The sequence below is a fragment of the Anopheles bellator genome, chromosome 1 (genome assembly GCF_943735745.2).
Source record: "Anopheles bellator chromosome 1, idAnoBellAS_SP24_06.2, whole genome shotgun sequence".
Taxonomy (NCBI): Eukaryota; Metazoa; Arthropoda; class Insecta; order Diptera; family Culicidae; genus Anopheles; species Anopheles bellator.
Genome location: NC_071285.1, coordinates 8,809,322 through 8,825,494, shown reverse-complemented (window position 1 = coordinate 8,825,494; position 16,173 = coordinate 8,809,322). Strand labels below are relative to the sequence as shown.

Genomic DNA, 16,173 nt, shown 5'->3' with positions numbered 1-16,173 from the left:
CGAGCGAAAACTTGCCCACAAAACGCACGTGCTGCGAATCAAGTTGAGTATTGTGTCTCCTGGCAGCGAAGCGGTGAAGAACATAAAATTCTGCTAACCCTTCTCGGTGTGTTCCGTGCCGCCCGTCGTAACGAAACCCTTTCAATAGAGCCAGTTCGTCAGCGCACAATCGAAGCGAAAGTGTGAGCAGTGAGAGTGCCGCGCACGAAGGAATCATAGCAATCCGCGCCCGTTGATGACAAAGAACGCCGATATGTCTGCAGCGTAAGTACAGCGGAGCAAAGTGCGGCTAGCCCGCAATTTTTAGCGAAGTGAAGAAATTTTTCGCCGAGCAACGGAGGGCGGAGCGGTAGGGGCTTGTAGGCAAGAAAGGAACCGGTGGCCCCCATGGTAGAGGGTCACCGGGTTTCCTGTCTGGGTTACGTGCCCGCTTGTCGTTCTACTGTCGGTCGCGGTTGCGAACCCGGCGTCCATTTTTTATCGATTGCCGCCGAGTGTCCGATTAGGTGGTCGCGTGTGAGAAGGAGCAAAAGGCGGGCGGGAAAACGGAAGCACAAAGGGGCGAAAAGTTAATGGGTTAAAAAACGTAGCGGTGTTAACCTCTCTGAGGTGCGAGTATTTTTTCGTTGCCATTGACCATTGAGCATTTCAGGTGACAAATGGCTCTCACATTCTCACCCCCGTGTTTCATGCGAACCCTTTCCGTTCTCAGTTCAAGTAGCAAAGTCTCCCGCCCATCGGGCTTATGATAAGCCAAACAAAGAGCGTGTCCTTTTATGCACGTGGAAAGTAAATTTCGGGATCACAATTAAGCATCTAACATTTTGTCTCTCTCTGCCTCTCGCGTGCCCTCTTTTTCTGTCTCTTTTCTCTCGTAACCTAGTGTGCCACCGCCGGCCGTTTGGGCCCAAAGGAGCGACGTAATCTTCCTGACACTGAACGTAGAATGCAGTGAGCCGGTATACAAGTAAGTGGGTAGCTATAGTAACGCCGCGTACATTCGAGAAGCTAGCAGAAGCCTCCTATGGTTGCGGACCCAAAAATAACAGAAAATGTTCAGTTCGTCGGCGTGTTTTGCCTCGTTTTCTGTGACCCCTGTGCTCATTCGGCTCCCTCTGCCTTTCTAGATTCACCGAGAACACGATGGTGTTCAGCGGTGTCGGAATGCCGGAAGGCAAAAAGTACGAGCTGAACGTCGAGTTTTTCAACAAAATCAATCCAGAGAAGGTTGCAACCAAAAACATCAAGCGTTGCATCGAGTTTGTGATTGCCAAAGCCGAGCCGGAGGAAACGTACTGGCCGCGACTGTTGAAGGAGAAAACGAAGCCGCACTGGCTTAAGGTGGACTTCAATCGATGGGAAGACGAAGGTTCCGGTGACGATGAAGGCGGTAAGTCTAGTAGTAACGGTTACGACACGTGATAGTACCATCTCGTTGACACTGCTTTACGACGTTCTGGTTTGTTTCTACTTTTCGTTCGTAGCCGACAAGATGGACCTGATGGAAATGCTGGGCAATAGCCAAAACCAAAACAAACTGGCTTTCGACGACTTGAGTGACGAGCAGGAAGACTCGGACGACGAGAGCATTCCAGGGCTGACGGATTCCTAAGCATGTTGCTGTAGGTTACCGCCAATGATACTGTTGACGGTCGTCGTCGTGTACCCGCCGCCCCACTCGATTCCACCATTAGCTGCTGTGCGTTGTGAACAAGGAAAACACATTGGACAAATCACTCCCCAAGCGCCAAGGGTTTCAAAAGCCATTTGCTGTGCATCGTGTGTCATCGTCGTGCTTGCGTTCGACAGTGGCGATGTCACGAAAATTACTCGCTCACGGGACAATTCCTCGAACAAGGCAGTGTGGGGTGTGTATAGGAATACTCGAAGGCAACGTGACAGGCAGGACAAAACAGAACAAACATTTAAAATCAATAAAAACTATGGCACTTCTCTCCTACTGGACAAGCTGAAACAACGGTGGGAAGGGATAAGACAGAAGGCGCGCACGAAAGAGAGAGGGAGAGAAGGACCATACAATAATATAGAATATCCTTAAACAACACAAGTCACAAAACTCGAGAGCAAGTCAACAGAAAAACAAATGGAAATACAACCAAATGGAGTTTTGGAATGAAAGACACAAGCGACATTCGGCCATCTACATTTTACAAAGCCTTCGTTTTGTGACAGTTGGGTTTTAAGCGGCACATTTCATTTCATACCGCACGACGAAAAATGTTGTGCGCAATCATGCATGGACATTTCCTGCGTCGTTCCTTTTGGTTGCTATGGTGATTCTCCCTTAAATAAAAGACACGTTTCCGTTTAGTTTCTCGCATCCCTTTGAGGGCACTTTCTTCTTTTATAATATGAAATGTGTAGCATTTTGCTCTTCGGAGCCTTGTGGCCGGGGAGGGATAATGATGGACTGTTCAGCGCAGCAGGCAGCAAATGGTTTACAGAAGCGAGATGTTGAAGCCCTGCAAAATCTTCCTCTCCGTCTCGTCGATTTTCTCTAGAAAGGCGCGGAAATTCTCGTGCTTGCTAAAGCTCTCGATGAATTTGGTTAAATATTCGGCGGTTTCACACTGGAAGATCGGATCGTTCATCAGTTCCGCCATTAGCTGCCGGTCGTCTTCGTCTTCCTCGTCGTCTTCACCTAAAGTACAAATTGAAACTAGTATTTTTGTACGTTCTTGGTTACGCTGGTTGTCCACGGTACCTTCGGAAAAGTTCAGCAGACCCGCTAACGAAGGTGCTTTCGATCCATCGCCACTCGTATCGTCGGTGTCTTCATCGCTGGAACTATCGGCTCCACTATCAAGGCCTTTCTCCCGCGCATCTTTCGCCTCCCGGAGGTTGGCCACCTCGTGCAACAAAAGTTTGAATATCTTGACAAGCACCGGAGTGTCCACCCAGACGGTGGGTATTTTGGCCGTCGCAGAACGTGTGGTCCGGCGTCCATCGGTGCTCAGCACCTGCTCCTTGATCATGACCGTATTCAACCGGTCATCCATCGTGGTTACACCGTGCTCGAACAACTTACAGAGCGCCAACGTGGTCACCTTGCGCTCGTACTGTCCGTAGAACAGATGCTGTCGGCTAAGCCAGTTTGCCAGCACGAAGGACATGGCCGTTTCTCCGGTGGGCCCTGGGACGGTGCTGAGAAAGTTTAGCACCGCGTCGAGCTGCAGCAGGATGAGGTGGGCAAAGATTGTCACCAAACTCATGATGACGTTCAGGCTTTGCACCAACTGCATCTTGCTGATAACCGCCTTCAGCAGCAGATCTACGGAATCGCCGAGCAAACTGCCCACTTTGGTGATGATTGTGATCACAAGCCGTCCGATGAACGAAGAGGTCGATTCGGTGTTCATCGGATTAAGGAGCATTGTGGCGACCTGCACGACATAATTCAGCCCTTCCCCATTGCGATACCGTCCGATCTGTTCGGGTGCGACGGTCAGAAAAGATCGCAAACACTCGCCACCGGCCTGCATTACCGAGTGGTCCTCCGACCGCAGGATACAGTGGACGACGGCCGGAAAGGCGTTTTCGATCATCGCCTCACTGAGGGGTCCCTGCGAGTACTTGACCAGCGTTTGCAGCACATCGAGAGCGATGTCCGGGGCGAGCGTCGGATTGGTTCCTTCACTGCTGAGAATACTCACGATCGTCGGGATGATGCGATCTTGTAGCGGCAGTAGGCAGAATGGGTTTTGCGACAGAACTTTTAGCACGTCCTGCACCATGTCGAGGAGAACGCGATCATCGTGATACTTTAGGAAAGCTCCCATCGTTAGGTTGATCACCTTTGGGCACATTCTTGCTGTTACATTCACATCGAACTGCAACGAGAAACGAGATAAAGAGTTACATTTTACTGCCTCAATACGGAGCCGGAGGACAGTAGACTTACCGATATGACGGCATTCAAGACTTCTAGCAACATACACACGGCGGTGTTTTGGCTCTGCTCGAAGAGGGGAACCAATCCGTCCAGAAAGTGTTCAAGTTTCGATGTCATCAGCATTTGCCGCTCATCCGCGGTCGATTTAAGGTGTGTGCAAAGTCCATAAACGCCCCTGTGGAACAAGGCACAAAATGTAGATGACTTTCTTCTTCCCACCATTGGATCGAACGTACCGTGCCGCCATGATTCGAAGCACAATCGGTTTATCGAGTGCCAAACTGTCGTACGTTACTTCGACGATCTGCTCCATGAAAGGTTGACGCAATACGTCACAGTCGCAGAACCGACTCAATAGCCACAGGCAGCGCCCCAAAAGGTAGGGCGAGGCGTGACTTTCCATCAACATTTTTACCAGCACCAAGTACTGACCCATATCGAATCCTCCGGAGGCACCACTTCCCACAATCAGCTCCTTGAACGTCCCAACGGCCAGCATGGACGATTCGTGTATCTTCCACCAGTGAGGGTTGCCTGCATTTCGATCCACCTCCGCCACGGCACTGTGCTTCCGCAGTGCCTCTGTGAAGCAGGACAATAGCTGCTTACCGTACTCCTGTTCCACGATCAGCAGCACATCGTGGGCCGTTACGCGAATCGTAAACTCAACGCCCTGTTCATCTTCGTCGGTGACAAACTTTTCCGCGTCCTCTAGCCATTGTTGGGCCTGCTCCTCGGTGATTTGCATGTAAAGTAGTGTGATGTACACGAGATCGGTCAGCACGTTCGCGATCGCCGCCTTGTACTTCTTCATCTCAATGATCGTGTGCACGAACTCGAAGATCTGCAGGATCATCTGTACGAAGTCGTCCGTTTCATCGTCGCTCTCCTGTTCGGTGCCATTGAATGGTCCGCTTTCCACCTCGTTCACAACCACTTTCACGTAGAAATCGGCAAGTTGTGTAAGGAGCTGCCAAATAGTGGGAAGGATGGCTCCGAGATACGGTTGCACAAACTTGGACATGTCGGAAATCATGTACTGAAGGACTGTGAAGAGCGCGAATTGGTCTAAATGAGAATGGGGGTTCACCGTGAGTATGCGCCTTTTGTATTACCTTTAATGATCTGTGTTTTCAACTGAAAGCTGCTGTGCGTCCCATTCGGCGCCGTTAGACCCTCGATCATGCGCTGCATAAAGTTCGGCAAAACCGGATTCAGAATGTGGGACTTTTGTTGGCGCGTTTCAATGTGTATGTTGATGCTGCGCAATTGCGCGTAAAGTATTTCGACCGCATACTTCCGGGCGGTTACACTGTACACCGTGTCTGCGGTGAAGATTCGGTACACTTCCGACAGTATCAGTGGTGCCACTTCTCCCACCTGCTTGTCCAGTTCGCGCGTAAACTCCACCAGTACCTTCATAGCACCGTCGACGGAGTTTTCCGTTCCGCTGAGACACTTGACGATCACATCAAACAGCTCCTGCCAGTCACCGGGCCAATCGTAAAGTGCGATGTTTGCGATGCAGTAGGCGACGACTGACCGAATCTGCGGAAGGGGGGAGATCATCAGATACTTTCGCTCGATCGGGAGCACCACCAGTTTCTACTACCTTGCTATTCGTGTCGTACAATCCTTCCGGCAGAATCTGCTTTATCCGCCGTTTGGCTTCATCGTTAACGAGCAGTAAGCCCGCCGCAGAATCGGTAGGCATTGCGCCGAGTGCCGACACGTCGTCGTTTTCATCGCTATTCCCACCATCGGCCCAGCAATCGTCGACGTACTGTTTCAGCATTACCGAGGCCAGTTGCCGGATTCCGATGTCCATTTGTTGCTCAATGGTAAACTCGGCCAGGATTACACCGTACCCTGCAAAACAGCGCATTATAGCGTGGGAATTCCTCGTTCTTACGAAGCAGTATTTACATTCTGTAAACTTGAGCTGCGCCAACCGAGCTTCAGCGGATTTTAATTGCTCCGAGTCGGAGCTTAGTATTTTTTCCAACTCCTCGAACATCGCCTGCTTCACTACATCGGAATTTTGCGCCATCGCCTCGATACTAAGGCACCGATTTGTACAATAATAGAATAAAATTGAAAAACACCTCGTGCGAATATCCAAATACACTTTCCCGGCTTTTTTCGCTCCGGCACGATCCGCTGTCAGGCAACTGACAGCTGCTTGGAGCTGTCAAGGATTTGTTTACCTTTTGAAAAGCTTCAAAACATGTCGCGAATTCCTGATCGGTAGGCTCATTTAATAAACTATAATCATTTTTTCAGTGCATTTCGCAAAGTTCGCTGTGTTTTTTTGAATGCTACTGTGATTTTTACGCTTCATTGTTTTTAGATGGCTCAAGTATAGCCCTTACGGTGACACGATAGATCGTTTTATCGCCCTGAAAGTTCCACTCTCGGAAAAGGTATGTTCTATGCTTTTTATGTTGTTATCAGTTGTGTGATTATTTAGAAGTTAACTCAATTCGGACATTGTGATTGATCAGATTCAAAAGCTCCACAGAAAAGTTTGCTGGCCACAGTGCCACAGAGTTTGCTGGCCAACAGGACTTCGGCTGCGTGAATGAAGGTTCCATTGAAGAACCGATCGATGAGTCACTTGTAAACAGAACAAACAAAACAAAACGGATCGCGAAAACCCATGCTCCAGACGGCGCGACGAGAGAAACCGATCGCGTCCAGATAGCCTCGTCGGTGGTGCCCGCATGTTGTTCATTCCTTCACGCATTCGTTCTTAGCGCCCTCAAAGCCCCCCGCCTCAGTGGGGAACTGAGGCGGGTTGACTGTTTTCCTTTAATGTGTCCCATTTTGGAGGATGATCCGTCCGCCGCGGGAACTGTACCGCGTTTGGATGCGGTGCGATGGTGTGGCCGTTATGCGTTTATTTATGTGTCTGCGACCGATGCGTGACACATCACGCATCTTTCCCTGGCCGGACGGGTCCTTTGCTGCGGCTGGTCTAGAAAAGGCAATGGGCGACAAGTCGAATGTTGCACCGTAAATCCGTATTATTCGCGCTCGGGCTCCGGCCCCGGTCGGTCTGTGGTGATTCATCATTCTCGTATGCAAAAGGGGCCCGTCGTAAAAATTGACCCCTTTCGCAGCAAGACGCAAGTAAGGCACGGTATAAAAGATGCCACAAGATGCGCCTTTGTAGGGTCGGAACGAGACAGTGCCATGATGCTGGGGTCTAACGGACGCTACAATGGGTTTCTTGTGTTTGAAACATTGTTTGAAAATTTCTTTACCTTATTTCCCGTATTGATTTGATTCTTTTGTGCAGCTCGATGAAAACGATTAGCTCCGGTTTTGGAATTGTATTTCTCAAATGCGCCACGCTATTGGCGTGAGCTTTAATTATCAACCATCTGTTGGACTAAATAGCCCCTTCAAATGGCAATTTCTTCCAACTGCACACGACGCTGCGCACGGATCACATGTGACCCCACAAAACCTTGCCCCTCGAACGACGATCAATCGCAGAGTCCACGGTGGAATGCCACGGCAAACAGCATTTGTTCAGCCCGGTGAAGGAAAACAACGACAAGAACGAGAGAAAAAAACACCAAACAAACACCAATATTATGACGCCATAGCCACCATAATTTAATCATTTTTGCGCAATGGCGCTAAAACGCGCCATTTCGCACTGACCGGTGTGGCGGTCAATCGAAATTGTAGTAATTTTTCCATTCGCGCAAATTGCACGCAGCACCACACACCACGCGTGCGGCCGCAGCGCAAAGACACAGCAGGGGTTCAGGTGCACACACGTTTTCCGCCAGTTAAACAAACAGTAATTTCATCAGCTACCGTGCAAAAATTGCCCACGAAGGGCGGCAACTGCAAGTCCGTCGCCAACCCGGTCGAGAAAGATGGTGGCCGCGCGGCCTCCGCCGGCTGCCCGCCTGCCAGCCCGGCGGCCGGCGGCAAGGGAGCGAAAGTCGAATTGGTTATTGCGCTGCCGATGCCGCGCTGCTTGCGCTGCGGGGATTATTATAAAGTTTAACACATCCTTCATCGCCGAAGGATCAGCGCAAAGAATGTCTTAATTGTGCAATTTATCTTGCCGCCCCTTGCCGGGCAACCACGTGATGGGGGCAGTTTCGGTTGGGGCGCTGGGCCCGCCGCGAATGGCATGGGTAAAAAAATGAAATTGTGACGGCAACGATCACATCATGATGATGATCATGCTCAACGACGATCGCATCGCAATCATCCTGGAAATGGATGAGGGAGGAGCAGCCGCGATGCGACCGATCGATAATATCGATCGGCGTGGCGACGTGGCAAAGAACACAGGAAGAAAAAGGTGGTCCATTAGCCGCGTCTGATTGTAGTGGCGGCTTTTAGGGTGAGCGTGAAGTGAAAAGAGTGAGTCCTTCCTTCTGGCATGTGTGTGCGGCGGTCCGCGATTACCCTTTGCCGTCGCTCCGCACACGCTGCAGATTGCAGCCCCACACACAGTATCGGCAAAAGCGTCACATTTGGCCCAAAACCGGCGGCGGCAGGCCGCGACGGAGTGTTACGCGGGGGCCGTGTATGTTAAGCGAGGTTTAAGGCTATTATTATGTAAAATGTAATATAACAAACATTCTGCCGCCCGTCCGCGTCAGTCCCAGGCGGGCTGGCAGGCTTATTTTTTCTCATTTTCGCTTGGTTGTTGGGCCGCGAACGGCTTTTTGATTCTCGCGCGAGACACGACCGTTCCCCCGGCGGCTCCAAGTGCCCACAGGGGACAAACTGTGAGATCTCTCGGCGGGTGCGTGCATGTGTGCTCGCGTAGCATCTTTCTCAGCATGATCCGTCCGCATCGCATCAGATCACTCGGGAAGCATCAGCAGCAGCCGCCGCCGCCGCCACCGCCGCCACCGCCGATGCAGGAGCAGCGCCTTCTCGTCGATATCGGATCGCCGGATCGTCACCGACGAGTCCGACGCTCGGTGGCTTCGATGCGCTGCTGGGTTGGGTTGGCAAAAACGTTCACGACGCGATTGAAGTCGATGTATTAATTAAAAAAGGGGGAAAGAAAAAAAAGAAAAGTAATGGTAATAAGTGGCGCGCACACAGGCACACACCCAGGCACGCTGGCAACCCGAAGCCAGGGTGTAGCGGCACCCTGGCTGGCGCAGGACTGATCTTGATACGGCCACGAACGTTTAATGTATTATTATTGATAATTAATATTTTTTCCTTCTCTCACTTCACGCACAGCCGCTTCGTAATTGAAAGTAGACCACCGGCGACGCATTTTTCGCCAAATCGATCATTCGTCACGAGGCTCCGGGGCGGTGGTGGTGGCGAAGGGTGCCGGCGCGGGGTGGAGCAGCGACATGGTGCGCGAAACGGATCCTTTTTGTTCCGGAAATTGAATCCGCCTGTTTACATACCATCTCTTATCGGCCGGTGCTGCTGGTCCGGCGGTGCGACGGCGTGACGGCCGATCTCTGGGCACGGCCACGATCTCACACCGCTGCGCCGCGAGCAAAGGTCCTGCTGCTGGTGCGATTAGAGTTGATGAGTTGATCGCGATCGGGGCCCGGGGGATGAGAAGAAGCAGTCAAATGAGGGGGCTTCGGGGGTTGATTAGTTCGCTACATCCTTCTGCGACGATGTGGCCAATGCTGATAATTTACATTCGATATCGTATCTTCGGATCGGATTGAATCTTGAAAGGGCAGTTGATCGCGCGCGGCCAATCAACGGCCAGGGAAACAGTTAAACCTATTCTCCTTGGCGAGCTTGTTCTCGATCGAAAAGGAGCACCACAGTGGACATCCACATTCCATAACATTTGCTGTTGGGAAGATGAATAAAAAATAAAATATACTGCTCTAAATTAATTTTGTTCCTTTGCTTACATAACCATGTGACTGGCACCATAAATTGATTGACACATTATCGTTTGCTTGCTTTCTCTTTCTCTCCTGCAGCACTTTACGGGCATTCCTGAGGCTAAACGCTTCACTCCAACGGATGCGATCGAGACGCTTTCCCTGGGACTGATAATCGATCTGACGAACACCACCCGGTACTACGATCCGAACGAGTTCACCGACAACAGTGTAGAGTATCAAAAGCTGTTTGTGAGAGGCCACGCGGTTCCTGAGTTTAGCATAGTGAAACGGTAAGGACGGTGGCCCGAAGCCAGTACTATGATGTGGATTTGTAATGCTACTGCTACCCTTTACCCTCCCCCCATTTTCGGCCTTCGGGCGGTCTCTGCTGCTGGGGTGGACACCTTACCACGCGCACGGACAGTTTTGTCAGTAGAGTCAAACAATTCATAAGAGATCGATCAAACAGAGGTACGTTTTCATCAGTTCAGTGGTAATGAAGTCCCCCTTTCATCTGACGCGCGCTTCGATAATCGATTTTGCAGGAAAATATGTTGGTGTTCACTGCACGCACGGTTTGAATCGCACCGGATATCTGGTGTGTGCGTACCTCATCTTGGAGCTCGGCTATCGCGCCAAGGACGCCATCAAACTGTTCAACCACAAACGGGGCCACCAAATGGAGCGCGTCAACTATCTGAACAGTTTGTACGAGATGGAGCGAAGCCGGAAGACTTTAACAGGGCCACGCTATCGACCACGTGACGATCGACGCAACACGTCAATCATAGTGTCCAATCCTGACCATCGCTACCGAAGGAGACATCACTCTTACTCGCCCCACAACGATCGCTACCAAGCCATGCCGAAACGGACCGTATTTGAGTGAATGTTTTGTTTTACAAAAAAGAATAATAAAGTGGGTTTATCAAGGTTTTTTGTAACATGGGACGGTGTTCCAACGCAATGTTTTTTTACTTTGTAAAGCAGTTGAAGAACTTCCCGAACCAATCGAGAGATTGTGGTGTTCGGGTGGTTCCCGGAGACGAAACCTGGATTCCATAGGGTCGGCGTCGTGAACCGCAACTAATGACGTCCGCGTGCAGCCGCATAATTATTATCAGTGCACATCGTTACCGTCACCATTCGCGTCGGCCCTTCCTTTTGAATCCGCTGCCCTGCAGTTAACCCATCACCGTCGCCGCCGATGTCAAAGTTGCTCGAAATGGACATTCCGCGGGCGATCCGCCCCGGAGATTCAAGTTGATGGGGGCGCCCTTTCGCCCAGCATCTCAGCTCTCGGCGGACGCTTGGCGCACAGACCGTGCGGATACTTTAGTACTAAATAAGCTAACACTGGAAAACAATTTCCCTGCCCCATGGTACCCAGTTTTGCCAGTGTTAGACGTATGACGATGAGATTAACCAATGTTGTCCCCATTAATAGCTTGCCAATTTGAATGGTGGACAGCAGTGTGACGGGGTTTGTTGGAACAGAGTTGTCACAAAACGCGACCCAGAACTGCCTCAATGGACCATGTTCAAAGGGTGCCCCACAGCACGGACAGCAGACCGGGGAGTGCGCGCGATTCGAGGCGAGATAAGGCAGAGAAAGGTGGGACAACGGATCGGCAAAGGGCTGACTGGCCTGCCAAAGAAGCTCGAACGAGACAGACCGTGGGCAGCGAAAAAGACAAAACACTGAAGAGGATGAAACAAGGCACAGACGGCGGAGATAGGAGCACGAGCATATTACAATAAAGGGCCACCCCGATAAAACATAGTTTGCATTATTCATGAAACCGTACATAAATATATACGGCGCGGCGCAACACAACAAAGGCGCTGCGGGAACGAGAGGATCGCGCACGTACTGCGTGTGCCGGTGCCGCTGCCAGCATGGCCAGAGCATAAGGGAAATGGGTTGAAATAAAAGCAATACATCAAGTTGGTCAACGAATAGTGAAGCTAAAGTTGAGGCTCGCAATCCTCAGCTGCGTTGTTCACAGAATGTTTTAGCAATCCTTTCCTTCGACATACCATACCACCATTCCGGCGCGCTAGCTTCAGTACTTATTGCCCCACCGGATACATGTCTTCGGGCGCATAAACCTAACCTCTTTGCGACGACGACAAACGGAAAAACACACGCCGTTGACAAAAGTCGTTGAAATTGACGAAAGCAATGAGTACGAGAGATGCGTGTTGTAGCGGCCCAAGACAAACATCACTCAATCAGATAACGAGATAAATGGATAATGAGAGGCGTCGACAGAGATGACGATTTGACGTGCGGCGCGCGAACGTCGATGGTGGGACGAAACGGAAAGTGGGAAAAGCAGAAAGCCCAAAACCCTTTTTCGGGGTGTTGTTGGGTGACAGTGCGCGTGGGGGAGCCGGCCGGGGGACCCAGTGAAAGTGGAAGCAGACAGACATCATTTGCCCTTGGCCATTTCAAATTAGCGAAAACCTTGCGACACACTTTCGCGAGGATGCTCTGCTTTTTATGCTCCGGTTTATGGTGCACCGAAATTGGCATTTACCAACCCGGCCGTCATGTCTTGTCTCATGTTTAATGCATCCTTTTCGGCTATTTCCTTACCGTAACCAAGGTTACACGATATGGTTGGTCTAGAAAGAGGATGGTTTGGCCAAGTGTTTTTAAGAAAAAGCAAGTTACTAAGAGTGAAATCGAATCTAAATTTGGGTAAGTATAAATAATTTTTGGGCGCAGAAATAATATTTTCTAACTCTTCCGCCACCGGCTCGATTCCGTCTGGAAGAACCCCTCATCCTCTGGCAGTAAATTGTCATGCGTGCTTTCTCCTACTTTACGGCACCCTGCGAAAAGCTGTCGTTAAGCGAATGTAGCCAAAAACATAGCAGCAGCATGAGCATCGAGGAAGGCGAAACAATGTGCACATAAAAAGTGATAATGTTTATAGCTATTGCTTTTTTATGGCCGCCATCAAGCAACGTCATGTGATAGAGATACTACACTCACTCGACGAGAGTTAATTTCTTCCCAAAGCCAAGGTGTCAATTATCTGCCAATTGATTGGACGCGCGCGACGTACTTTGCTACCCGTGAACATAGTAACCCTAGCGAGTGAAGGATAGTGGATTACAAGTTTTCTCATTTGGCGGTTTCTATTTTAAGCTCTGCACACACCGCGTATAGTGAAATATTTATTTTCAAAGGTGCCCCTTTTTCGTGAAATTTATAAAGTTACAAATAGTATCATCCATTAGAAACAGTGCAAAGAATACTCTCGACGAGCAAACGTTTCAAGTGCTGGCGCAAGGGAGAGGTCCTCGATAGTATAGTGGTCAGTATCCCCGCCTGTCACGCGGGAGACCGGGGTTCGATTCCCCGTCGGGGAGGAGTTCTACTTCTTTTTAAAAGAAAACAGACCGTTGTTTTCGTTTGGCTCCTCCAGTTAAGGCCGAATCATTAACGAAACGAATATTTAGATTTTTTAATAAATTGCTTTAATCCAATTTTAGGAAAGCCTGCGACTCCTTTTGCCGTGCAGTAGCCCTACAAGACCTTGAGACCAGCATTTTTTGTGATTCATTGTGGTACGTAATCCACGGGCTGCCACTTCCAAAAAGCTCACGTTGGCCGACTATCGACCATCCGCCCCGGAACGGAACGGGAAGAAATACCCGTGTGCATAACGCGATCGTCCGCTTAGTGTTTGCGGGTACACTTGGTGTCACAATTGTGAACGTTATTTTCCCACACTACACCACGCTGTAACCTGGCCGGGGTTTTGGGGGCCCCATCTATTGCACCAGCCAGCTGGCCAGCCGGGTTTCTCTTTCCTCGTAGCACCTCAACCGAGCAAACAAAGCTCGGAGCGGTGGGGCCAGCATACCGCACCCATACACATCAGCACCGTGCCGTGTGCCGGAAAGGCGAAGCATCGTTTATCGAACCAATAGAACTATGCTCCAACACGGTCCCCTGGCTGCTGGTATCGGCGGTGTCGATGAAAGCCGAAAGTTGGTGTTCCGCCGGGCCGGGGGCCCTTCCTTGTTTAACGAAGAGGGACAAAACAAAGCAAAACAAAACAAAACCAAAAAAAAGGGGAAACAGAGAAGGCTCGATACTCGAGCATAAGTAATAAAGCGAGTAAGACAAGGGCACACCACGGCGGCACCACCGGCCGAAGAAGACCATTTCCAAACCTCGGGCCAGGCCCGGTCCTCGGTATGTGTCCTCCCTGTGTTGGGCAGGAGAGGAGGATCGGAAGGTAGGAGGTCAAAGTGAGTTACCCACCAACCCACCGACCAGCGAGTCAACCTGCCAGCCAGCCAACCCATTTGAGCCGCTGTTTGACGATTTGATTTTGTAAAGCCAATATTTATCGAAAGAAGCACCGCTACAAAACCACACGTAAGAACCCGGCGGCCCGGACCGTCTTGGGCTTCGGCTGCGTACCCACCGGTCTTCCCGATCTTCGGGTGTCCTCTCTGGTGGCCAGCGCAGAGAATGGGAAGAAAATAAAAGAAAGCTGTGGAGCCCTTCGCTGCGCCTACACGGAGTGTGCCCACGACGATGACGGACTGGATGCTGTGGATTCATGACTGATCGACGGCTTCGAAGCCAACCCGGTGCAGCCAGACGCATCGAGCATGTGGCCACGGCAGATGCTGCGCTTTCGTGGCTCTCCATTGTGGCCCCCGAAATGGAAAGAATCACACCAGCGTAAGAAACCAATCTGCCAATTAGTTTCGAACGAACGTTTGAAGCTCGATCATCGAAAAAGGTTATGCTCATTTCAGAAACCTAATTCCGGTTTTATCACCGATGGCTATCTAATTCCGAAGCACCACGCAGGGTTAATTGCGCATTGCCATTTTTGCCGCGAGCGATAGTGAAAACTACCATTTCCCTCAGCGATCGTAAAACGAGGTGTAATCAGCAGAACCCGCATTTAGACACTCGTTTCGGGTGTACACTCGACACTGGTAGGCTCGGCTCGGTCACCCCAATCGGGTGGCCTGTGGCCCCCTTTCGGGGCCCGATAAATGAGCCAGCCAGGTGAGTGTTACTGTTTACGGAATCCTTTTATTTGCTTCCTTTATGTCACCACCGCTGATGAGGCTGATGAGTGGGTTCGGTGGGCTGGATTGGACTTTGCCATCGTTTTTCGCGGAACTCGCCCGCCCCCGATGGCCACTTGACAGGGCTTGAAGATTTTATTGGAGCTTGTAAATACCATCCGAGCTTGGAGCGCCATAAAGCGTTTAAAGTAGTAACAGCGAGTTCACAGGCCGACCGTAAAGCACCCAGAACACTCCCAGCCAGCGAGAATGTCGCCTGGGGCCGTCGGCTTAAGTTGCATAGGTTAGTGATTGATTGGACACTTTAGTAATTGCCCGTGCCGTGCGCACGGTCACTGTACAAAAGATCATTCGCACAATATTTTACCCGGCACACATGCGCGCGATGGCGATAATTAGTGGCCATTTATTGATGGCCACCATCAGGGACGGACGTGTGAAATCGGGGCTGTTCGGCGAATTCTCGCCAACTGTAGACCAAACTCATTAGGCTGGGGATACGAAAAGGCGCGCGAAGATCGCGCGCGGCAAACTTTGGCGACGATTCCGGTCAACCAGAAACTGCAAAGGTTCCCGGGGTCGTTCCCGAAACAGAATGGCCCATTGTTGGCCCGCACCATTGTTGCCGCTGATCGCACACCCCCACCCCGAAAAGGGCTCACCGATTATTACATGACAGGCACGCCGCCCCCCCCGGGGCCGATAATGGCGCTCCGGCCGAGAGGATGACACCGGAGATAATTATGTTATCAGGCGAAGCTACGTGGCCGCCACAAATCAGCGTAAAGTTGCGGTGTTGCCAAACGATTATTTTGGGGCACCATATTGCATAACACCACGTGGCGGAACGGCACGCGGAAGATTTACGACCTTCACGTTCGACAAATTGGTGGCGGCTTCGTTAGAACGCGCGTTTAGAACCGAACTGTGGGGAAGGCCGTTATCAGGAAGTAGGTCTCCGGCCAACGGGCCAGGCGAATCCCTTTTAACGACCACATTTCGCACTCCGCTCGGAAGGGGCGCAAAATAAATAAAAACACCGGAGCGGAGCCATCCCGGGTCCCGGCCACCCGTTGACGCGAATGATTTGCCAAACAACATATATATATCTCGATAAATTGTGCCATAAACTGATGGGTGGCGCAAAAAAGAAACAGTCATCGAGGGAGTGCAGTTCCATGAATGAAATCGCGCAAACCGGGAGGACTTGGGAGCCGCCGCAGCAGGAGCAGGAGCAGAACCTGTCGACTGGGTGCTATATTTGGACAGAGCGCCGAAGGGGTTAGCCCGCCGGGTGGTGGTGCCCGTAAAAATTGTTATCACAGATTGGCA

At 50.9% G+C, this 16,173-nt stretch overlaps 3 protein-coding genes and 1 non-coding gene across 7 annotated transcripts; 3 read left to right on the top strand and 1 right to left on the bottom strand.

Moving 5' to 3' along the window:
- Window positions 1–58: 58 nt before the first annotated feature.
- Window positions 59–2,341, top strand: LOC131211789 (uncharacterized protein CG16817). 2 transcript variants are annotated; one of them, XM_058205409.1, is made up of 4 exons: window positions 59–264; window positions 884–967; window positions 1,128–1,390; window positions 1,485–2,341. In XM_058205409.1, the coding sequence occupies exons 1-4, from the start codon at window positions 236–238 to the stop codon at window positions 1,610–1,612; spliced, it is 504 nt and encodes a 167-aa protein (XP_058061392.1). In that variant the 5' UTR covers window positions 59–235; the 3' UTR covers window positions 1,613–2,341. The 2 variants fall into 2 exon arrangements, with proteins under 2 accessions (XP_058061392.1, XP_058061401.1); XM_058205418.1 differs by having other exon boundaries at window positions 1,128–1,399.
- Window positions 2,342–2,387: 46 nt separating this feature from the next.
- LOC131215123 (importin-9) lies at window positions 2,388–5,963 on the bottom strand. 3 transcript variants are annotated; one of them, XM_058209504.1, is made up of 7 exons: window positions 5,840–5,963; window positions 5,526–5,782; window positions 5,029–5,461; window positions 4,150–4,960; window positions 3,923–4,088; window positions 2,726–3,851; window positions 2,388–2,662 (listed from the first exon to the last, which is right to left on the bottom strand). In XM_058209504.1, exons 1-7 carry the CDS (start codon window positions 5,961–5,963, stop codon window positions 2,460–2,462), a joined length of 3,120 nt encoding a protein of 1,039 aa, XP_058065487.1. In that variant the 3' UTR covers window positions 2,388–2,459. The 3 variants fall into 3 exon arrangements, with proteins under 3 accessions (XP_058065487.1, XP_058065489.1, XP_058065486.1); XM_058209506.1 differs by having other exon boundaries at window positions 2,388–2,656; XM_058209503.1 differs by having other exon boundaries at window positions 2,388–3,851.
- A 170-nt stretch (window positions 5,964–6,133) lies between these two features.
- Window positions 6,134–10,695, top strand: LOC131216827 (RNA/RNP complex-1-interacting phosphatase homolog). The gene is made up of 5 exons (XM_058211410.1): window positions 6,134–6,160; window positions 6,264–6,336; window positions 9,865–10,058; window positions 10,193–10,239; window positions 10,314–10,695. The coding sequence occupies exons 1-5, from the start codon at window positions 6,141–6,143 to the stop codon at window positions 10,655–10,657; spliced, it is 678 nt and encodes a 225-aa protein (XP_058067393.1). The 5' UTR covers window positions 6,134–6,140; the 3' UTR covers window positions 10,658–10,695.
- A 2,385-nt stretch (window positions 10,696–13,080) lies between these two features.
- Window positions 13,081–13,152, top strand: Trnad-guc (transfer RNA aspartic acid (anticodon GUC)). The gene has a single exon. It is a non-coding gene; the product is annotated as a tRNA-Asp (tRNA).
- Window positions 13,153–16,173: the final 3,021 nt, after the last annotated feature.

What these genes read in the sequence shown, in the direction of transcription:
- LOC131211789 (XM_058205418.1), top strand. Translation starts at nt 236, where the DNA reads ATGACAAAGAACGCCGATATGTCTGCAGC. An exon ending in AACGCCGATATGTCTGCAGC is followed by an intron (nt 265 to 883) that starts GTAAGTACAGCG and finishes CTCGTAACCTAG; the next exon opens with TGTGCCACCGCCGGCCGTTT. An exon ending in TGCAGTGAGCCGGTATACAA is followed by an intron (nt 968 to 1,127) that starts GTAAGTGGGTAG and finishes CTGCCTTTCTAG; the next exon opens with ATTCACCGAGAACACGATGG.
- LOC131216827 (XM_058211410.1), top strand. Translation starts at nt 6,141, where the DNA reads ATGTCGCGAATTCCTGATCG. An exon ending in AAGTTCCACTCTCGGAAAAG is followed by an intron (nt 6,337 to 9,864) that starts GTATGTTCTATG and finishes TCTCTCCTGCAG; the next exon opens with CACTTTACGGGCATTCCTGA. An exon ending in GAGTTTAGCATAGTGAAACG is followed by an intron (nt 10,059 to 10,192) that starts GTAAGGACGGTG and finishes GCGCACGGACAG; the next exon opens with TTTTGTCAGTAGAGTCAAAC.
- LOC131215123 (XM_058209503.1), bottom strand. Translation starts at nt 5,963, where the DNA reads ATGGCGCAAAATTCCGATGTAGTGAAGCAGGCGATGTTCGAGGAGTTG. An exon ending in TGTACGACACGAATAGCAAG is followed by an intron (nt 5,462 to 5,525) that starts GTAGTAGAAACT and finishes CCCCTTCCGCAG; the next exon opens with ATTCGGTCAGTCGTCGCCTA. An exon ending in GAAAACACAGATCATTAAAG is followed by an intron (nt 4,961 to 5,028) that starts GTAATACAAAAG and finishes CGCTCTTCACAG; the next exon opens with TCCTTCAGTACATGATTTCC.